The sequence below is a fragment of the Gallinula chloropus genome (assembly GCF_964237585.1).
Source record: "Gallinula chloropus genome assembly, chromosome: 3".
Classification (NCBI taxonomy): domain Eukaryota; kingdom Metazoa; phylum Chordata; class Aves; order Gruiformes; family Rallidae; genus Gallinula; species Gallinula chloropus.
Genome location: NC_140087.1, coordinates 95611901 through 95635804, shown reverse-complemented (window position 1 = coordinate 95635804; position 23904 = coordinate 95611901). Strand labels below are relative to the sequence as shown.

The 23904-nt window shown below is 40.6% G+C and overlaps 1 protein-coding gene across 1 annotated transcript in view; it reads right to left on the bottom strand.

Annotated features, from left to right (window-relative positions):
* Positions 1 to 23904, bottom strand: part of KHDRBS2 (KH RNA binding domain containing, signal transduction associated 2) — a gene marked incomplete at both ends in the record, with an annotated part of 379366 nt that overhangs the window by 249349 nt on the left and 106113 nt on the right. The window contains one exon of the mRNA XM_084261753.1: positions 18358 to 18485. Within this exon, the coding sequence (XP_084117879.1) occupies positions 18358 to 18485 (128 nt within the window). The remainder of the gene's footprint in view (positions 1 to 18357; positions 18486 to 23904) is intronic.

Here is a 23904-nt window from a genome sequence, read left to right as displayed (position 1 = left end):
TAAAACTAAAAAGAACATCTAATAATCTAGGATACATATGCAAGTCTTTGCAATGCCACCACCAAATTCCTAATACACAATTAATCTCAAGCTATAACACCAATACATAAGTACTATTTATTTTTACTTTCGCTTCAGACTACTGTTTCCAGAGAGACTTCATTTTGACCAATACCTCCCTCCAAAACCCAACAAACTTTGTTATGATAAAGGTCTCCTTAATGACATGATTTGTTTCTTCACTGTGTGACTCAAATGCAATCTTCATTTACAAATAAATGCCTACAATGTTAGTAGTTCTTTTCCTCAAGCATCATATATTTTAAATATAACAATGTGAAAAATCAGTCAAAAAAAAATCTCCTGTAGGCTACTTGTCCAAATATCAGTAAAAATACAAATAATTCTAGATGTAATCACTCCCTATACAACCCGAAGAGCTGTGATGCACACAGGGCATCTGATTATGGTCAGCTGGCAACAGAATCTCTGACAGAGGGGAAAAAATTCCTCCCATTGCTCAGAGTACTTCAAAACTGCTCAGTCTTGCTTACCTGTAAGAAATGGTGTCTGCTCTTGGGATGCTACATCTTAGCCGTGTCTGTGTACTGGATGAGAAGTGTCTATCACAGTCACAACCACACAATTTGAGAGCACAATGTAAAGAACTGGGGGAAGGGAGGGGGAGAAAAAGACTTTATGTTTTGTAATATTATATCTATTTAATCACACTGATAAGCAATATTACAGAAAAACACTACACAGAAAGATGAAAAAGAAACAGTTGGGTCTCAAAATAACTTCCAGAATGCTATTATATCTATTTTTCAGTTTATACATCTGTGTCTGTACTCTGCCTTTACAACAGCATCACACTGATAGCAGTTAAGCTAGCAAACAGGGGAAAAATAGCCCACAAAACTGCCTGAAATTGCAGCTTGACCCTTAGCAACATTGAAGTCACTACTGCCAGAGTACTAAAGAACTATTTCTCGTAACAGCTGCAGTTAACGGTGAATACCAGCAGAGATCAAGACAAAGTCTGAATGCTGCTGGTGCACAGTAACTTGAATCAAAGATCTCTACAACTCTGTCTAGTCCATTCCAAGCCTTGCTTGTAGCAGTTGTAATATGGCTTATATACCTTTTTCTTAAATGAATCAGCTAGCTTGTTCTATGCCCCATCAGCACAGCACCCTCATCCTAGATCAGGATTTTTTTTTTTAGGGTAAGACAGGGGAGCTAATAGTGATTCAGATTTCTAGATATAAGGATACTTGGTTTTACAGTAAAAATTCAGAAGCCTATTTCCTTCAGAAAAAAAAAAATCTTGTCATTACAGCTTAACATTACATACAGTCTTGTGGGAAATAGTTTGTTTGGGTTTTTTTTTTCTTTTTTTTTTTTTTCTGGTGCAGATGAGCACTAGACATGAATAAGCCAGTTTTCTTATGATTATCTGTTTGACAGTTCGTGCAGGCTTTGCATGCTGTCTCTATGCAACACAAACCTTACGCAGGCTGATGGAGGTAAAATTAGCTGTATTTTGTCAGTTGACATATCATGTGAATTGCTCATCTTAAAAGGTTGTTGTATGGTTGTGTATGCTCACATGTGTGATTTATGCAACAAACATTTGGTTTTCTGTATCTTTTATCCTGTAGTGACTTTCTTTGACATTATATAGGAATTTGGAAAGAAAAGTGGGCCTATGAGGTGCTTCCTTCAGAAGATGTGCAAATACCAGGGAATAAGACCTTTGCTTCTAAATGTAAGAAGATACAGGAGTCAAGACAACTAGCATCTTCAAAGGAACACCTTTAGAGAAACAACTGAACTGGAGAAGATTTTCCTGTGGCTTTCAATGCTTTTGATCAGGTTCCATACATAGGCAGTACTTCCAACTGTGTTGTAACTACCTGTTCTTAGGTGGTTTCATTTCACTGTTTTTAGAGTTGATGTCTACTTTCTAGACAAAAGACAAACACTGCTTTTAGGAAACCTGTTTACATATGAATATCTAGGAATAATGGAAGAGTCTATTTTTCTCTAAGTTAACTTCTAGCCTTACAAGGATGACGTAGCATTCAAATCATCTACAACTTGAGTGCTCTCAGTAAATGTAAGTGCTCTTTTACTGAGTGGCTCCCTCTAACATTGTACATCAGTCTGCAGACATGTGGGCTTTGAGGGGACAAAGGGGACGTAGTTGAGCTGGAATCCTTTCTAGGAGGATCTTTTCTCTCCTTTGCCTTCCCTCTCTGAGGGAAGAGACTTGTTGCACTGTTGTTCCAGCATTACCTTTAGACAAACTTAACAAGCATAAAAGGGCAATGCATTCACAGAATCTTTTACGGTTCCCAAAGTACTTAAATGATTGATCGCTTTGTTCAGTGATAAATTCAAAGTCAAACTTATCTCAAAAATGACTTCTGAATCTCCTTCCCCAGAACATAACTGTCTTCCCCTGTGGTACCAGTTAATTCATCCCTTATGATCCCATTTGCAGGAGAAAGCTCACATACTTAGATGCCTCATGTTATTAGCATTCATTTTCTTGTCTAACTAAACAGGCATTTTGAGATTACAGTGCTCCTAATACATCAGAAATGCAAATAAAATAGTCATATATTATTTAAAAATAGTCTTGTTTCTTCATCACACTGAATATCTGCTATGAAAAGTGATTTGTTTGCCAGTTTTCTCTTGCCAGCTGTTATGTGAAAGTTACCAAGTCTCTGCAACTCTTAGATAATAAGGCTCCTCTTATGTTGGTATCACTTTTATTAGTTCCTCTCTGAATCCTACGTTTTGATAGTGGGGAAAAACAAAGACCTTTTTTTTAAATTTATTTTCTTGATTTCTTGGGATCATATGCTCGTCCTCTGTGTAGGCTAAAACTCTAGTGACATTATCCTGGACAGAATTAAGAATGTTTCCAAGTATGCAACAGCTGTTGGTACTATTGGCGATACCTAAATTACTTTTAATTCCCTAATTACTTACTGCTAACACTAAAGACAGAAAAGCACTAAAGCTGACTTGAGCTGCTCAGCCCACACAGAAATCTGGGTCTGCAGGTGGTAAACCATTACTGAACTTTGAGCCAGTGCAACTAAATTTCTAGGGGGCAGGAAGAAAAACCTACCAAAAACCCCAACAAGCTAATTTAAAGATAGTTGGCTATTTTTAAGAGGCGAACATAATTCAAATGTCTTGTATCTGCACAACCTCTCCAGGCAACCTGCTCCACCGCTTCACTGTCCTCATGTTGATGAAGTTTCTCCTTTTGCCCACTCTGAACACTTCTCATTTTAAGCTACACCAGCTGCCTCTGAACACCCCACCATGCACCACTGTGAAGGGCCTCCTCAGTGCATTCCCCAGTGACACTAGGTAGGCTGCTCTTAGGTCCCCTGGCGCAAATTCTTCTCCTGACTTGCTCAGCCCAGAGCTCTCAGCCCATTCACACAGGGCAAGTGCTTCAGCCCCTTGTGATCTTGGTGGCCCTCCACTGAACTCATTCCAGTTTGTATCTGTCTTTCTTGTATGTGAAGAAGTAAAACTGGACATAGTCATGTAACTAATCATTTTGTATTGCCAGTAGATGGCCACAGTGATGGCCCCATCATTGTTCCCTGCCTACATACTCCTTGAACATGAAGAAAATCCTGGCACTCAAGAGTAGATTAAGTCAACTTGCTTACTAAGCAGACAAATTCAGATTGTGGAGTGCTGAGTGCTAGCTCTGCCCCTACAGATACAACTGACTCTATGTATTTGGTCTGAGCTTGAGCCTAAGCCAACACATCCTTGCAGAGACCTGGATGTGGGCATCAAGTGCACCCTCAGTAAGTTTACAGGTGACACTAAGTTAGGCAGGAGTGTTGGTCAGCTTGAGGGTAGAAAGGACCTACAGAGGGATCTGGACAGGGTGGATTGATGGGCCAAGGCCAATGGCATGAAGTTCAACAAAGGCAAGTGCTGGGTCATGCCTCTGGGTCATAATAACACCAAGAAGTGCTACAGGCTTGGGGATGAGTGGCTGGAAAGCTGTCTGGTAGAGAAGGACCTGCTGATTGACAGCCCGCTGAATATGAGCCATCACTGTGCCCAGGTGGCCAAACCAGTCAACAGCATCCTGGCTTGTATTAAGAACAGTGTGGTGAGTAGGACTAGGCAAGTAATTGTCCCCCTGTACTTGGCACTGGTGAGGCCCCACCTTGAGTACTGTGTTCAGTCTGTGGCCACTGACTACAGAAAAGGCATGGAAGTGCTTGAATGTGTCCAGAAAAGGGCAATGAGGCTGCTGATAGGAGTGGAAAAGAAAGGTTATGAGGAGCAGCTGAGACAAATGGGATTCTTTAGTCTGAGGAAAAGGAGGTTGCTCTCTACAACTACCTGAAAGGAGGCTGTGGAGAGGTGGGGATTGACCTTTTCTCCCTAGTGACAAGTGATAGAACAAGAGGAAATGGCCTCAAGTTGTGCCAGGGGAGGTTTAGATTGGATATTAGGAAAAACTTCTTCTCAGGAAGGTTTCTTAGGCATTGGAATACGCTGCCTGGGAAGCGGTGAAGTCACCATCCCTGTTGTCATTTAAAAGACAGTTAGATGTGGTATGCTTAGGCATGTGTTTTAGTGGTGGTTTTGGCAGGTTAAGGTGATGGTTGGACTTGAAGATCTAAAAGGTCCCTTCCAACCAAGACAATTCTGATTTTGTGATGCTATTCTAGTAACCAGCTCCTACAAACAAACAGCATTTTCTCTCTCCACCAAGGCAACAATCGTTACAAGATTTGTAGAGATTCCCTTTTCCCTACAACTCAGCCTTCAGGTATATCCACAGGAGAATATATTTTCTGTTCCCTTTATTCTATATACCCTTCTGAACAGAAATCCTTAAAATAAAAGGGGCAGAAGACAAAAGAAATTATCGGAAAGGTAAGAAGCTCTGTTTTTCATTTTTCCCCCATTATCTCTTCCCTCTAATGATATTATGAACAACATGAAGTTAAGTGCTCTGAGAGTCATCTTGCCTTTTTACGCTAGTATGATTTTTGCAATCACAAAAAAGTGACAAATGTAATTATGCTTGAAAGAAATAAACCATCTCACCTCACAGAGGCTGGAAGAATACTAAAACGTGATCTGTACCAGCGCTAAGCTAATTACAGTGACACCACTCATACCTCTAGAATTCTGTTAGTGTCAGCTCTTACATTATGAACCCCTCATTCAGGGGTTTATAACTCTGTTCTACATGAGTTAGCTACTCTTATGGGAGTGCACAACACAGTTGTTAACTGCTTTATTAGTGACATTTTCCTAAAAATGGCTCAAATTTCAATTTGAAATTTTTTAACTCCCTTGTTTGTGACTGAAGTAAGACAATTCAGGGAGACAAAAGCCATCCAAAATGTGATTCAAATGCTCACATTTTAAAATGTGCATTTTGCAAAGTTTGGAGACATAAGTTGGTATAGGTACTAATTGTCTTCAGCATCTTCACACCCAGATGTGATATTACAGATTTCTGGAAAAGAAGTGAGGTTCCCATGAAAAAACCTTAACAGTGTCATGAGTAAGAAAAGAGTTTCATAAGCATTAAATGCCAAATGAAGTTTTAGCAATATAATCATCATACATCAGTGTCATGTTTCATATATGAAGACATTTATTTTACAAAAGTCTGGTGTCTTTTGTGGTATCTGTAAAAGTACTTACATATCCTGGAAATCTACAGATAACCCGTCTACTTAAGTAAGTTGATTATTTTAGGCAACATGACAAATTCAATCAAAATGCTTGAGAATGCACTCTCAGGTCTGAAAATCAGCAAAGCAAAAAAGCAGTCTTACATCATGCTGAGACATGGCATAAAATGTAGTCTATATTGTACCTACTTTTTCTTTATTTATACATAAAGCTATGCATTTACAGTATCTAGTACCTATGTGACTGAGCTAAAGTTTTACAGCTGAGAAAAAAAAAGTCTATTTCTTCCAAAGGCCACCACTTTCAATCAGCAACTTGGTATTTAAAGCAAGGTGATTAGGAGTAGCCTAGGGCAGGGTTCTCTTTTTACCGAATCTGAAACAACATTACTGGTATATCAGAAAAATAAAAAAAAGGACAAAAAGTTTCTTGCCAGTAAAAGCAGTAACCATTCTCTTTTAGAAAGCATTGTGGGGGTTTCTTCTGGATCTCTGGTACTCACTAGTTTCTTTTTTTCTCAATAAATCACAGAGAAATAGCTTGTTCAAAACTAAGACTAAATTTCTTGTAATCTAAGAAATAGGTTCACTATTATTGCCATTGCTGGATGAATCTCTATCTTTTCCTTTTTAAGCATGCATTAAGCATTGCTCCAGTCAATCTTCCTCAGCTAAAAAGTACCAGCTGGAGAAGATTTCATTCTCTCTTGCTGAGCTGAGATAAACAATAAACAGTTTCCCTCATCAGCCAGTAGATGGTATATCAGTTTGGAAACCAGTGATTAGTGAGTAAATGGTGTGCAATCACGCTGTCCGTGCCATGGTGTACATTTCTTGTAGTAGTCATTCGCATGTGATAGAATTTACCGTAGTGCTATTTACTCCTCACCTGGATAACGGGATTATGATCTTGTTAGATGGAAACATATCTTTGCTACATTCATCACCCATTCTAAATCTATCCTATTGGAACAAAACTGATTTCCTGTCTAGGAAAAGTGACGGAAGAATTGCCTCCCCCATCTTCTTTTAAAGAATGTAAGAGTGACAGCACTGAGTGTTGCTACATTTCTTGACATACAATAAGGAGAGCATGGTTTCCTCCCTGTTTGGAATATTTTCCTTCTGACTCTCGAATCCCAAACCATGGGAACACAGTAGTTTCTGAATAAACCTGTAGTTCTACTATTAATAGAAAATCTAAATCTATCAACTGAAAAAGCTTCCAACTGATTCTTTGAGTTCCTGAGAATACCCTAATGATGCTACTACTGGGCTATAAAGGCCTAAAATGAGAGACATACTTTTAGTAAGTTTTAATAAAACACAATAAAATAGATATTCTAATAAAACCCTGAAAGATATATTTATGAAACAGAGTTCTTAAAAATTAACACACATCTTTTGCTCATATTTGAATGTCACCTACTGTGTTTATTCAGAGTGAGTAAATTCAATCAGGAAAGAAGTAGGCTGAGGTGAAAAGCTCTGGGCCAGACAGCTGCAGCTCAGCAAGAGTGTGTTTTGAGTCCAAATTCCTTCAATTGCCACATTCCTCTATATAGCACCATATAATTATGTTTTAAGGCTGTCTGATGATATGTGGGAAGGTTGAGATAAAGGGAAGAATCCACCAAAACCTATGGCAAGTTGTAATGGAGTTACAAAACCATTCAAATGACAATCTCGTGGAGGAAAAAAAATCCTTGTGACTGAACTGACTGGTCCAGACAGACTCATGTTCACGCTACTTGGGGCTCTCTGGCTCTGGAGAAAGCTGTTTGTATGCCTATCACTGTATTTAGCCTGGGCTTTCTCTGTGCCCTGTGTGAGGAGACAAATGACCACATGTTTTCCAAGCCTGTCATGGGGAACCAAGACAAGGTGGTCATGCATCTTCTGTAGCCTTTTCCCCTAGTAACTACTGACCTCATAAGTGACTTCAACTCAGTTTGAAAGAGGTGTCTATTTCAAAGTCAAGTAAGATCTCTGAGGTTCGGAGAGACATGGAGCTGGAGAGAAGGACATGTTCAAACTAATGCAAAGGCTGTGCCATAAGCTCATGCTATGAGAGGTCAGAAGATTCACATAGGAGAAAATTTTTGTCACCGTATACCCATGAAGGAAAAATGTTAAATCAGAGCTCACAGCTAACTACAAGGCACAGATGTGTATAAGTAGCTTCCTTAGTTCTGACATTCAAGGAACTGCTTGTGTATTTAGGTACTGTTGATACCTGAATTGCTCTATGATTATCTATATTACCTCCTGCCTAATTATCAGGTTTACTGCAAATTGATCAATGCAGAGCATTAGCTTTTGTCTTAGTATTATATTTTATAAGTAATTTTCAAAATTCTTAGCTACCTTTAGCTGATTTATTATCAATTACATTAAGGACTACTTTGAAATGACCTTGTAACCCACTTGAAGAGAGGAAAAAAGCCTCAGTTTTGAAGAGATGCAAAACCGATTTCATCTTCAGTTTCAAGAGGCAGAAACACTCTCCAGGAGTGTTTGTGTCAGACAAAACAATACATTTGATTTCAAGAACTGATTAGTTCATGCAGATTCTACACTTACAACACATTTGATCAGTTTAGACTAGAACAGCAGAGGCATATGGAAAAATGATCAGAAAATACCTGCTACAGTAATTATAAAGTACCTATTATGGGGTTTTTTTCCTTTAAATATTTTTTTTTCAGTGTTTTAAAGTAAGTATTTGTTTTAATAGCCACTTAGCAAGTTACTAAGACACTTTAAGCTCGACTACTTCACTTTAATTCTCTGCTAACACCCAAGTAGACTGTCTAACTTTACTAACTAGACTGTCTAAATTTACTATTATTAACAATATTTATGTGAAACATTACCACAGCATTTGAAATTGAAAAGCTGTATTTGATCTGGCTTGCTGGAGTTAATTTTTTTCATAGCAGACAGTATGGTGCCCTATTTTGGATTTGTGATCACAACAGTGTTGATAACATCCCGATGCTGTAGCTACTGCTTGCACCGCCTCAGGACCTTCTATGTTTCTCACTCTGCCTGGTCAGTGAACAGGCTGGGGGGTGGGCAAAAGGTTCAGAGGGGACACAGCTGTGACAGAGCTCCCAACCAAAGAGATATTCTATACCATACCACAATGTCATGCTCAGCAAAAAAGCTGGATGAAAGGAGGAGGAAAGGGGATGTTTGAAGTGACGGTGTTTGTCTTCCTGAGTTACACATGACGGAGCCTTGCTTTCCTGGAGATGGCTGAACACCTGCCTGCCCATGGGCAGTGGTTCTTTATTTTGCTTTGTGCTAATGAATTCTTGATTTGCTTGCAGATGCAGCTTTTGCTTTACCTTTTAAACTGTCTTTATCTTAATCAATGAGTTTTGGCTCTTTTACCCTTCCAATTCTGTCTCCTATCCTTCTGTGGCAGCGTGAGCAAGCAGCTTAGCAGCCTACTCATGATGAAAGCCTTTTCAGCTGTTTTTAACTTCTTGCAGGATAGATTCTATTTTTCATAAACCACCAACAACTTGATCTTTGAGGTCTACTAAGTTTCCAAAGGCCGGGTCCTCTGAAAATGTTCAACATGTACTGATGACGCTGAGGTTTTAGTCCAAAAATCCCCAATTAATACAGACAGCCGAGGAAGAAACAACGCTGCTGTAACTGCAAACAGAACCCTAAATATCATTCTGTGTAAGCGGAGCAAAGCTCCACCGTCACATGCAGTCTGTGTACCATCAACATGAAATCATGTGCCAGATTAGAACTATCTGTTAGTGCAGGCTGAATTCCTGCCTGCTCTCAAACTTAGTGGTTTTATGATTTTTTTTCCCTTCTCCAAATAGGAATAATAAAAGAAGAATACCAGAGTTTTGGTGGCTTAGAAGACACGAGGCGTGACCAACATTCCCAGTGGTGAGTGGCTAGGACTTGTCTGTGTTCCACGCTGCTGCTACCAGCTACCATCTCTCTGGGTGACGTTTATATTTGTCTCGTTTCCTAGTCTTGTTGTAATTTATAGTCTGTCAGCTCCTTGGAGCAAGACCAGTTTAGTTATTAGGTGTGTTGAGTACAAAGGGTGGCCCCAACTCAGTTTTAGCTCTGCAACATGAGATGTTAAATTATAACTGCTCTAGATGCCTACCTTGAAATAGGAAGGCAATACTGTGTTCCACTACAATAGCACAGAGATAAGTCCTTGTAAATCACAAAGTGGCAATTTAGTTTCCTCGTTTGTAATTTTAAGGATGAGTTCAAGGAAGTGAACAGTAAAGGATGGAGGCTGAACTATATAACTGCATACACAAATAAAGGAAAGATACCCCATGAAAAATCTTTCAGAAATAATGTAATCAAAGGGAGGAATAAAGTCCTTTAATGTTGGGAATATTTTTGGTGCCACTTGTTTTTAGCTATGTTGCTGCTGTATTAATTACATTGGCTAAAGACTTTTACAGCCATAGATGGTAAAATGACAGAGAGGTGAATCTCTACCACATTCTCTGGAATACACGTTATTTTCTGCAGTCAGCAACAACTTTCTGAAGCAATTTCTAAAGAGGTCTGTACAAAGCGAAATTTCTCAGTATGACAAAGAGGTTAGCTAATGTTGTGGGAGTTGATTTCAACAGTGGTGTTACGAAAACAAATAAATCATTAACAAACATTGGGAACTATTTAAAGCAAGTGATTTTCCCTCAAGACTTCTGCAAGACTGGAATAGATCCATCTTGATGGATAACGTAAGTACAGAGAGATGGATGAAAGGTCATGTGCTAAATAAGAAAAAAAATATGTGGTTTTGATGCTCCGTTCACGTATTTTACTGACACTACAGTGGCAGTATTTGTCTGAATTTTCCAAATATCCAATATAAAGGAAGTTTGAATGCACACACCTCCCTGCAGTTTACAAAATAAAAAGCAGTATTTTGTTACAAAGATCCATGATCAGTGACTTCATCAAGACCTTGCGGGGGTAGAAATCTTTCAAGAATATATGAGAAAGCATTCTTTACTTAAACAACTATTTATGGCAGCAATTTCACTGCAGTACAATCCATCTAAATTAATAATTTTCTGTCTTCCATTGCTTGGCTTCTCTTTAAAGAATTCAGTTGAAAAACAGAACAAGCATAATCTTTATATTTAGTTTGGCATGAGTCTAAACTCTAGTATCCTTCAGGGTATAAAGGCTTTTATTGTTGTACATGTGAGAAAAATGCTGGTAAGGCGGGTAAAAGTATCTTCTATGTAGTTCGACACTTAGGTCTGTTTCTTTTTATTAAAACTATTGTGGTTTTTCCAGTCTCCAGAAACATCTCCAGCACTGAGTGACAGATCAAATTTTCCTTTTGTCTTATGCATCAAAAAGATCCTTGTTTCATTACAGAAATATAAATCACAATTTGAAATTCTGGATACTCACTGAACTGACAGACCAAATCCAATTTTCCTTCGAAATTTTTTATTTTCTTGTCCATCCATCTAATGGACATATCACTGTATCTGTTTTTCCTGTCTTATTCAAAAGGGAACTAAACAGACAAATCACCTGGAGATGATTAATATGAAAATTGCTTTGAAAGCAGTAACAACTGTCAGGTTTGAGAAAAAGAAAATGTAAAAGGAGAATGCTAAATAAAAATCACCATATCCATTTTCTTAGCCCTATGTGAAAGAAAGAACAACAACATAAAAACTCACCCTTCACACTGAATTCTATAGCCCCGATGAGTTTGTGTGAGCTATTTGCTTGAAGTTGTGGGGTTTTGAAATATGAAATTGTATTTAAAAAATTAATTTTGTTTCAATCTTTAAAACTGTAAAAGCTGCACCTCAATTTAAATGTTTTATATGCTTATTGTTTATTTTTCTGACATGTCAGATGCTTTATCTACACTTACAGAAAGCAAAAGTGAACAAAACAAGCCATGCCTTAAAAGATGAAATCTAGCTATGCTGAAGCCGAGGACAAATTTAAACAAAGTCAACATAATTTTAACTCACATTGTCCACTGGACAAGCCTGAAAACAAACAAAACCAATCTATATAATGTGCCACATGAAGCTAAGGTTTTAAAGGTCTCAAATTTTCAAATGATATGAAAGGAATGAATTTGCAAAGGCAGGTTTACAAGCTCCTTAAGCATGCTATCAGAAAACAAGGAGATAACTATAAAACAACGAAAGCCAAACTAATGGTTAGAAAATGGCAAAAGTCTGTTCAAGAAACTGCAGATATTGCTCAGAGACGTGTTAAAGCTCCCTAAGTAACAGACTACTTTCAAGAACACCACACTTAGATGAATTTATCTTACATGAGAGCAGTAAATGATCAGACCAAATAGATCCTTAATATACAGAAAGAAGCAGACACAACTGAACATACTAACAGGCAACTGAACTGCTTCCACTTTACATCTTTTTTTTTCTTTACTCACACACTTGTATCACCAACCATGTCTACAATAAAGTTTGCTTTCATACTTGAATAATTCACAAACTTGTGCCAAAAGAAAAGTAATTCACCCAGACTTCTCAAAAGCCTTCACAGAAGGAGCCAAAAACAAAGAGAGGAAGGAAGTCTAGTTTGTTGTAAAGTAGAATTTTGTTTGGCAGCAGATGTAAACAGTACAGAACTACCTGCCAGAGAACAAGTGTATCCACCAGTTAAGACTGTTGTTTTAATGCCATAATGAATTGTTCTTTTTGCCTTGTCTTTGAGTTCAATAATTTCATTTCTTTGACTCTTCCTGTCTCTTACCTCTTTTAACTCCCTCTTCTGAATTATTTCCCTTGTAATGAAACTTCACTGCACGTAACAGCATTTTCTTTTTGCACATGGAACCTTGTGTCCCTTCCTTCAGTCTATTTACTGTTCCTTCTGTCTCAGGTATGACTATCCTTCACCCACACTTCACTAATGAGGGTCTTTTTCCACTGACTCTGTGACTGAAGTTTCTCTTTGCTCATTTCTCTCAAAAAATCTTTACCCTGTTTTCTTTCAGTTCTCTTATACCATATCTTCACTGGTATGTGGCATCTCCCCCATAATAACAATTGAAATTTTTCTTTTGTGTTCATTCCTGTAATTAAACTTCCAAATCTGCTCAACAGAAACATCAGAGATTTTATTTTTCTGTAGGAAATATTACTGAATATTACCATGAAAGTTAAGTTGTTCTTTTCATTTTGGGGAAGAATAATTTTCCTAGATCTGCCACAGCTAGGGGTCTTCTGAATTACTTTTTTTTTTTTTTGCTTCTATATTTTTAACTCAGAATTGACACACTAAAAGCCAGTCATTAACTAGAATAATAGTTAATGGGGGAAAGTTCAGAAACAAATCTTAGCTCAGTTATATAGATGATCTTCTCCTGAGAAATTTCTGCTATACTAATACAGACAGCCTATTACTTATACTAAAAATCTGATCTGCATAGCAACATATATAAGGGGAAGATACATTTTGTATTATCTGTGAAGAAGGAATGTCTCAAGTTACTGAAAACCAATTAACTTTATCTATTTAATGAATTACAGCCAGAATTGAGACATGATCAAGTACTGATAGCTGCCATACTGCTGGTATTTGGATAGGACTCTGATACAATCTCTGTGTTCAAGCTCATTGGAATTATTTGTAATTCCATCAGGGACTAATTTAAACAAATAAAATAATTCAAATAACTAATTCAAATAACTGAATTCAGTAGAAAGAGGAAAAGTACAAATCCAGTTCTTATGCAAATGATTTTTTCATCCAAAATTTGTTTCAAACGCCCTCTAAGAAAGTTTTTAGTGGAGAGGTTCACTCTGAGGTGTAATTCACACAAAAGAAACACAGTACTTTCTTATTCAAATCACCTGTGTATTCTGTTTTAATACATCACAGAGATTACAATACCTTACAAGATTCAGCTGAACAAATACACTTCATTTCAAAAGCAGTGTCTCCAACCTGTTCCATGCAACATAACCAGTTTAAAAAAACAACTAAGAATGAGAAAGGTGAATTCAGTCTAGCCATCCATAATTCAGGGAACCGTCATAAGACAGGCAAAATAAAGAATCCGCAATTTAACTTAATTTACATTTTCATCAGCATTATCCTAAGTCTCTTCCCCTGAAAGGCATGCTCTCGAGTAAGGTGCTAGCCTTTCAAAGAGAGGGAACTAGAGTATCTTCCTTTTCTTCTTCCCACAAAACGGTAGTTAAACATCCACGAGGTAGCAAGTAGGAATTAGGAGGCTCAGCTGAAGCCTGACTGTATTTCTGAATGAAGCCATTATTGCCCATCAACTGTGTCTTTGTGCAGAGTGGAGACTCTTACACTGTGTCCTCTGAAGACAGTGCCTCGAAGTTTGTGCAACTCTACACTATGACAGTCATTCTGAATTATGAACCTGCTCATCATCTTTGTCACCCCTACCAGATTCTGGCAGTTAGCAGGACATGCTTCCAGCATCTTGTATTTTGATAGCTTTAATTATCTAACAAACCAGTGGAGGGAAAAGCTAAATATAATTCTGCACTAAAACTGAGATTTTGTTTTAAAACTTTCTAAATTTATACCTCAGTCTAGCCTCAGAGAAAATGTTAATTAATTTCATTTGGTATTATGTAATTTTATTTATAGATTCAATACCCTGTCCTCTTTTATTTATAGATAAATATATTTTTATTCAATAATCAACATTATTAAAGACAGTATTTTGTTCACAAGACATTATATTGATTTCTCTCCCTCGCTGGAAAAAAAGAAGTTCAATATTTTCAGGTGTCATCACCTCCAATTTCGCTGTACTTCTGCTCTTCAATAACTTGGAAAACTTCCTCCTTCCTTAACTGTTGTTAATTTTTTTCCAGAATGGGCAATTTCAATGCACCTGAAATACTTATTCAAGATTTTCTTTGATTGTGGCTTTTGTGTTTCACCAAGAAGATTGTTTCAGACTTCTGTTTGCTATGCCTTCCTTTCCTACTCTCTTCCCTTATCTAAAGTACTTGAAATTCAACATTCAACTGATAAACAGCAAAATCTTTACGAACAAGCCCCAAGTATTTTCATGCACATTTTAAACTGAACAACTACAAAAGCTGAAAAATGGAAAAGTCAGAAACAGACTTCTAGGTACTTTTGTTATCCTGACTTAGCTGGAATTCACATACCATGAATGTAAAAAATAGAGCTATCAGACAGGAAGAAGGATCAACAAACACAAGATACTGCATCACTTTTTCAGAAGAAAATTGGAGGGCATTAAAAATATCTGCTGCATAGAGGATCGTGTGTAAATAAGACATTGTTTTTACTTGGGCTGCTGAGACTAAAGAAAAAATTAACCTCAGAAAAGATCATTACTGAACTATCAAGTAACACTGTTACATCTCTTTTTTTAGATCTCTGCAGAAGAGGAGGCCTGTATCTCAGAGCTGGTGACATATGACACCTGCTGCTAATCACAGACTTTGATTTTATTTTCCTGTTGTCTGCACCAGCAGTTTCAGAAATCACACCACAGACTCTTGAGTAGAGACAATTTTATAATCCTTACTCTGCAACTTCTAGAGCTCTTTACCGACTAGAAGCCTTTTATGTCTAGTTAACTTTTGCTCAAAGCTTAAAATGCTGCTTCTGACTCTACAACTGTTGCTTGAAGGGATCTAACCTTGCTGCAGCTCAACCTACAGACTGCTCTAAACCTTTTAGGCTAAGCGTCCTCTTTGAGTAAGATATTTCTACATGTCGTTAAAATAAGAGCAAATGTCTTCAAATGGTTGGTCTCATTCTTAACTAGAATGTGTAAACCACGTAATTTTCTTTTTTTTTTTTTTTTCCTTAACCAATCAGAATTTTTTTCCAAAACTTTATACTCTTGGACCTTTTCTTCAGACTTCCAGGACCTTGCTCACCCAGCGCAGCCAAAAAAGCCTATCAGCAAACAATGAGTGAATAGTTCAAAATAAGGTTCTTTCTTATATAAATGCATCTCAGGTAAAATCATAAAAAAATTCTCTGAACTATTTTATAAGTACCTGCCTAATGAACTGCTCTTATTACCACAGTATTTTAAATTTATAAAATTATTGTCTGTTTTTTGACCTGATGTCTACATTTTTTGTTATTTATAGACAAATCTCAAGCAACCACTTTTACTGATTTTGACAATCACAATTGTTGCAGTTTTGTGTAGCTGTGCTGCTGAGAGAGCTTTTGTAAGCAGCAGTTACAGTTTTCTGGCAGCGTAACTATAAACAATGAGCAATTCAAGGCCAAAAGTTGCAGCCTGAGAGATAGTCGCAGCACCTCTGAGAAAACAACCTGGAAGCAGCTGCATTTTGCCACCAGAGAAGGGAGTGAGAAGACATAACGAGCTGTGCAGACACCAAGGCTTGGAAGGGCAGGGGAGGAGGTGCCTCAGGTGCCAAAGAGAAAGATGCCCCTGCAGCCTGTGGAGAAACCTATGGTAGAGCGGGTGTCCCCCCCGCCGCCCATGGAAAATGCTGAGACCCCACCTGCAGCCTGTGGGGGGTCTCCATGCTGGATGGAGCAGGTGGAGAGCCCCCATCTCCCAGTCCCTGCCCCCCTGTGCTGCGACTGGGAGGAACAAGGGAGTGAAATCATAACTAGAGTGAAATCTACTAAGGGAGCTGGGCAGGGAGAGGTAGAAGTGTTTTAAAATCTGGAAGAGGAAAACAGCTCATGAAGAAGTAAGAGAACCCTATTTTTTCCCAGTCCCTGACTTCCTACGCTGTGAGCAGGGGGAAGAAGGGAGCAAAATCATGGCTAAAGGGAAGTCTGCTTAGAATGGAGGAGTGGAGGGAAAGTGCTACCGAGAACCCCATTTTCCCCAGTCCCTGCCCCCCCTGTACTGTAAATGGGGGGTAAGAAGGGAGCAAAATTCTGACTAAAGTCTGCTAAGAAGGGAGTGGGGGAAGTGTTTTAAGATCTGGTTGCGTTTGTTTTAAGATCTAGTCGTGCTCCCAACACCGGAATTACCGTTGTTTGCAGTGTAGTGTAGTAAATTAGGTAGTTTCTCTCTTCTTCACTCTGTGTTGAGTCTGTTTTGCACATGTCATGCGATGACAGGATGATCTTTCCCTATCCTTATTTCGACTCCTGAACCTCTTAATATATTTTTTCTCCCCTGTCCGACTAAGAAGGGGAGTAATATACTGACTTTGGTGGGCGTCTGGCCTTCAGCCAGGGCTAAACCACCACAACGATCTATACAATTCATCAAGGAAAGATATTAGAAAACAGCAATCAACAGTTAGATACAAAAACTGTAAAAACGATTTATATCTTTTACTACTCATTAATATAACACACTCATTAAATGAAGGTTAATTTATTCATATTCAGGATATTCATATTGGATAGATTATTGCGTTTGTCTTTTAAATAGTTTGTCTTCCATTCTACTATCTTCATCAAAGAGTATTCTAATAATTATCACATTGCCACTATAAACTTAAAACACTATTAGGTTCTTATTAAGAACTTCATGTCACCTATAGCATTTAAACAAAATACAACAAATCCAGTCAAAGCACCTCAGATATGAAGCAAGAAAGTTGTCTGCATTTCTAAGTGCATTAGAAATGCAATGTGTTCATTTCTAAGGTCTTTACCATTTGGATGATTACATTATCTCAGTATTATACTCTCTAGTCAGGAGGTAAATGTCAGCTGGAATCATTGAATCTCAATTTTTCACACATTTCATTCCGTTCAATAGGCTTTTTATCTATTGTAATTTATTACTCTTACTTATGGGACTGTAAAGCAAAAATCTGAGAGTGTAATCAAGGCTAATGGTGAACCAAAGACCATGTGATAATAAATCAGCGAGAAAAAATACTATAGAGATAAATGGAGATGTTTACCATTTCAGTTTGAATACTATTAGAAAAACTGTTTATATAAAATACAAGACTGTACACACAAACAAAATCATATGCATTCTCTTCTTTTGTGTAAATAAAACTGAAAACTTCACAAGCAGCTGAATTTGGGGCTCTTCTGTAAAAATAATGCTTTTCTTAATCATAGCATATAGCAGTAATGACAACAAAATATTCAACGAAGAAGTATGTGGTGAAAAGACAACTTAATTTTATAATCAGAAACATATTGTACAAAAAAAGCTTGCACTGATCCTATTCTTTAAAATTTATTACAACACAGGAAATAACCCTATTCCTACTCAAAGAAAATGCATCCCACTCAAGCTGACTTTTCAGAGTTATTGAGACATGTTTTTCTTTATTCTGCTAAAAATTTTTGTTGCTCTTAACTGGTCTTTAATTTTCTAAAAACACCTAACATGAAAAAGCAACTATAAGAAAATACTTCAAAAGTTTACCTAAGGAACAGATTCAACATACACTTCAAATACTAATAAAAAAATCTCATTCATTTTAATAGCTTTCCTGAGAGGTCCTGAGAAAAAAGTCAGAATCTATAATAGTTACTAAAAGGTAAATAAATATAGAGACTACATTTCTAGGGGGTTTTGTGGCTTTTCTCAATATTGCAAAGCCTGCATACTGAGAGTCAATAAAAAAAATCATGGTTTTTATAAATCTATTAAGAAAACTGAAAAAGTGTCAGACTGTATTTACAGTACCTTTGGATATTGTTTGACAGGGATCAGAACTCTCTCTGACAGCTTTATGTTTTTGTTGCTGATAACATCAAGATATTTCTTTTCTTCATCTTCCTTCTTGCTTTCAGAACCCTGAAATTTTTCAATTTCTGGAAAACATTAATAAATAGAATAATCAGTGGCATTATATTTGTCATCCTCAGAAATTATATAAATTTACACATTACAAAACAGATAACACATTATAAAACAAGTCTTGGACATAGTTTGCTTTATTGGACATTGAGGAAGCTTCCAGCAGCTCACATCCTAGAGTGAGACTACCTCCAATCCTTTCACTCCTTTTACTCCAAGATTTAACTTATTACAGCACTCTTGGAACTAAAAAAAAAAAGGGGGGGTTGTGTCATAGATGACATACTCCCATGACATGCAGACATGTTCCTGGTGTCATTAACCTGCCCTGGCATGGCGATCCAGGCATGAGTGAGCCCGCTACATACTGGAACGCTGGATGTTAAGGACATGATTTTTACGGTCCCCCTGTGACCTGAGCACCAACACCATTCTGCTTTCACTTCTGTTACTAGAAAGGGTAGCGATCATGTACTGTAAAGCTCACCAAATAGGAACTGATGATCAGAACCTGGGCCATTCCAATAAGGAGCCCAAAAGGGCAGCAGAGAGTGAGGAAAGATTGGTACAGTCCTCGGTCCCGGGTGGTAAAATCCCAATCCAACTCCACCTTGAGCCCCAATATTCTAAAGATCATAAATTCACCATGGGCCTAAAGGGAGTAGCTAGAGAAAATAAATGGGTATATACCCTGGGAGGAAAAATAATAGCGCCGTTTACTCTGTCATGGACACTAACGATGGCAGAGCACAGAAAGACACATTGAGGAGAGGAGGCTTTACATCCCTACCTAAACTGCTACCTGGTTGCTTGAAACCTACATCCGTCCTCAGTCAGGTAACACAACAGTGTGACACTTGTTTGCGAAGCAATCTGGGAACTAATTCAAAAATTCTATTAGGACAGATAGGAAAGGGGACAAGAATGGCAAATCAAGTTTTCAAAATTGCCAAGAGAAGGGGGCGTTCGCTGCTTATTAGTACTCACAGATAGAAAAGTATTGCAAAGTAATTTGCAAAGCTGAAAGAAAAGGGGGGGGGGGGGGCTTGATTCAGAGCATCAATAGTTAACCGCTGTTAGGGCAATCTGATGTAGCTCAGCAACTGTCCAGGCCTGGAACTAAAGTCCAGGCAAAATAAGGAGGCAGCCTTGAGCTGTACGCACAGTGTGTAAGATAACAGGAGCAGCCTGCACGCAAAAGAGGGACTCGATTGTTTTTGTGAAGTCACCAACTAGTTAGACTCACTTCTGCGGTTGGGAGTCCAGACAACTCAGCATTCCGTACCAAAGGTGAAGAGCACGCTGGGAGGAAGACTACGAGCCTTTCTCCAGAAGAACCCCAAGGACCTCCACCAGATGACAGCACACCTGCGCAAGGAGGAGGGGACTTATGCTAACAGTTCCCGAGAAACAATTACAATAATCACACCTACCCCCGAGGTGCCTGTAGTGACCCACCCCCCTTAGTGAATATGCATGTTTTTCTATTGTAAAAGGATGCTTGCTTTGTCTCCTAGGTGTGCAAGTTCGGAGGAGAGATCCCCCTTGCACCCAGCACTGCAGTAAATATACCTGCTTTATAACCTTTCACGGGTTGTGAAGCTTGTTTCCGCATATCACTATCACTCCCCTTTTCGGCTGGACAGGACTCAAGATAAGGGCAGGGCGAGATGGCTCCGCAGTTCGCGTCAGGGGCAAAACTACAGCATCCCTTTACTTCTTCTTCTTCTAAGAAATGCCGTTTGTGGTGAATGGCATTCAACCTCCAGTATCTCTTAATCTCACACTGGGATCACATCAAGACCCTCCCTGACACTGGATCCGGTGTCAGGGACACTTGGTGTCCCGCCTCGAGGCGAGAGTCCCACATTATCTTCAAGTATTAACTGAGACCTCAGGAACCTAAGGGGAGCTGGCTTGTTTGGTTCTAGAATTTTGGAATGTGCTTGCCTTCCTGAGACAACAGCTTCGTCCTTCAGAAAGAGGTGAGCAATTACAAAATTGCACCTTCTGAAAAAGAGCTTTTGTTTAATTTTGGGGGGGGGAACATAATGCACTGCCCTCTGTGCTGGGCTAGACTGGGCTCAGGGAAATTGGCCTGGATTGCAGAGCGTGGTTGATAGAGTGGGTGCTTTACAAAGGATGCACAAGTAAAATCAGGAAATGGAAAATTAATTGTGCCCTTCTTGGTGCTAATTTGGCTGCTGCTGTTGAAGGAAGGCAATGCTGCTGTGCCTGCAGAATTCTGAAGGACTGAATCCCTTCAAAACCTGGGACAATGAACGGAATTAAAAGAACAATTTAAATAACAAGTAGAGCAGGTGAAAGGTGCAGACTTCTCTTAAAGAGCAGCTCATTGTGAAAGCTGTCCAGGAGGAAATCTCCCCAGGATCAGAGATTGCCTAACCCTCTGTGGGTATGTGGGCAGTGCAGGAGAGAGCAGAAAACTTAAAACCGCCTGCACTGGGACCATTGGTTAAGACCAAGTAGACGCAAGAGGAAAAGCAAGACCAGTTCTCCCAAGTTAAAACCAAGGATGTCCCCTATACTGCCACTGAGTTGGCAAAACTAAACAAGGAGCATGGGCAGACCACCAAGGGGTCAGAAAGGGAGTGCATGTGGGGGTGTCGGTTTCCGGGTGGGGGGCGGGGGCTGGGGGAGGGGACGGCACCAGATTGTGTTAAGTGAAAAGGGGGCGGGGGGTACTGGGGACCAGGAGTGCCCCTAGGCCAGTAACTCGGCGGGCAGCGTACTGGAGCAAAGCCCACCACAAACGTACTTATTTTTTTGTCTGTTTATTTATCTGTAGATACTGGAGCTCAGATTTCAGCCATTAAAACACAAACCGCCGCTAACTGTGCCGTTAAAACTTCAAGAGAATTTGGTAATGTTCACTCCCGGGCATTTTCTGTCTCAAGGGGCCTGCTTTGGCCGGGACCGGGCAGGGGGCGGGGAGCGGGCTCGGCTGAGCTCTTGAGGTCCCTTCCAACCCCTGCGATTCTGTGATTAGCCCTCGTCAGTACGTGTTAGACTGGGGAAGATGCCCCTGTTACGGTGACAGCGGTTGGGGCAGAATTTCCCCCTAACCCCCTGGGCCGTGAACGTTTTAAAAGGGACGCACCGCCCCTTCGGCTCTCCAGCAGCAGACCTTGGGCTGTCGCAGCCTGCACCGCCCTCCCCACTTCCAAACGCACGAAATCCGATACTCCTGGGGGCCAGAGAGGGGACATTGCCTCTCTTAGACGACTTACAGGGACAGGGCATTGTGCTCTCAGCGCACTCCCCTTGTAACTCGCCGGCGTGGCCAGTACGGAAGCCTAAGGGCAATTGGCGCCTTTCACCGCAGGTTAAACGCAAACGCCCGTCCGTTGACGGCGCTTCTGAACCTTGCCCAGCTTACAGGCGCGATCCAGGCATGAGTGAGCCCGCTGCATACTGGAACGCTGGATGTTAAGGACATGATTTTTACGGTCCCCCTGCGACCTGAGCACCAACACCATTCTGCTTTCACTTGCGGTACAAGTGCTTTCAAAGGAGGTACAAGCTAAGGCCTGTCCCTAACGTGCAGGCAAGCTCCTGCTGTCATTAACCTGCCCCGGCATGGTCCCTGCTGTTTGTGGGAGCCCATGCACAGCCCTGAGGCATGCCAGGCAACTCTTCAGTGCCTGACAGCTTGCCCCCATCCTGCAGGTTGCATCTCCAGGGCAGGTCACTCTTGTTTGCAGTTGGAGATGGCATCGGAGGAGGACCTGACACAAAAGGGCACATCTTCCCCTGCTGACAGCAGCAGCCAAGCGCCCCAGGCTGCTCCAGGGGAAGCTCCTGAGGACCCCGTGTGCACAATCTGCCTGGGCACCATTGCTGACCCAGTCTTTCTGAGCGACTGCGGGCACACGTTCTGTTTCCCATGCATACTGGACTGGGCCTACATAAAAGCCGAGTGTCCGCTCTGCCGTCGGCCTTTCGACCGCCTCTACCGCAGGGTGGGAGACAACAACGATGAAATTTACCACCTTGTGGAGATCAACCACTCGGCAGGCAGGGCACCAGGAAGGAGCCATGGGCCCCTCTCTCTGGAGAGGCATCCCACAGCCTACCAGCACCGCACCTCTCCCAGAAGACAGACTGGCAGTAGCGACGACAGGGCCCTAGAGAGGCCCCAAAGTAGATCCCGCAGGGGGGACAACGATGTCCGCAGCAGGGCTGGTGACCAGGGCTATGATCCCTTGAGCAGGAGAGGAAGGCGGCAGAGCAGGGATCACCACGCTGCTCATGATGGGGGCCAAGCTCCAAGGCCCGAACAGGATGCCCTGGCCCCCTCAGAGAGAAGGCAACGGCATCAGCACAGAAGACAGGCTTCCTTCAAGGAATGGCAGGCTGCAAGGAGCTGATGCCAGCAGAGGTCCCGCAGCGCTCGGCGCTGAACACAACGGCGCCAGCAACAGAGGAGGGATCGGGACGAGGGGTGAGCTCTAAGCCCCCAGCAGCCCGTCCCAGATCATTCTGGGATAAGGCAGAGCTGTCAGCGGGAAGGCCAAGGTTCCTCCCAAAAACATCGGTCAACGAGGAGCTGATCCCGGCACAGGCCCCAGTCGGACTGCACGCGCAGAATATGCCACTTTAAAAGTCATAAAGTACTGCAAACTTCCTTGACTTCAGCCAAATAAAACAGTGAGAAATTGGTACACGAGTAACTTTCCTCATGACAGACAATGAAATCGGAACACCGAAACTGGGGAATTTACATGGGTATTGTCCTCCCTTAGGGAGGAACTTCAAGCAGGGATCTTCAGTTAGGGATCTGAGTATCCTTTGAGGGTAACACGATCATGCTGTAAGAGACTGACCACGGCACGTTTGTCTCCAAGACTGCCACAGCTATAAGGTCACAAAGGGCCCCAGCCTGCGCAAACGTCTTGCCCGCTAGAGCATGTGGCAGTCTCGTGAGCAACGCGTGAAGAGCAGGACCAGAACCTTGTGGAAGAGCTACAAGCTAAGGCCTGTCCCTCACTGGGGGGAACGTCACTTCTTTTTGTAATAAATGCTGCTTGTGGTGAGTGGCATTTAACCTTGACTCTGTCTTAATCCCACCCTTGGGATCATGTCAAGACCCTCCCTGACACTGGATTGGGAAAAACGCTTTCTGCCCCCCTCAGTAGTGACCCAGCACCAAACACACAGGGCTAAGCAGAGGGGAACGATCACCTCCCTCAACCTGCAAAACTGGGTGACAGTGTGGTGGTTTTACCCTGGCTGGAGACCAGACGCCCACCAAAGTCACTCTATCACTCTCCTTTGCTGCTGGACAGGGGAGAATATATATATTGAGAGGCTCAGGAGTCAAGATAAGGACAGGGAGAGATCATGCCACAATGAACGTCACGGGCAAAACAGACTCAACACAAAATTAAAAGCTATCTGTTATACACACAC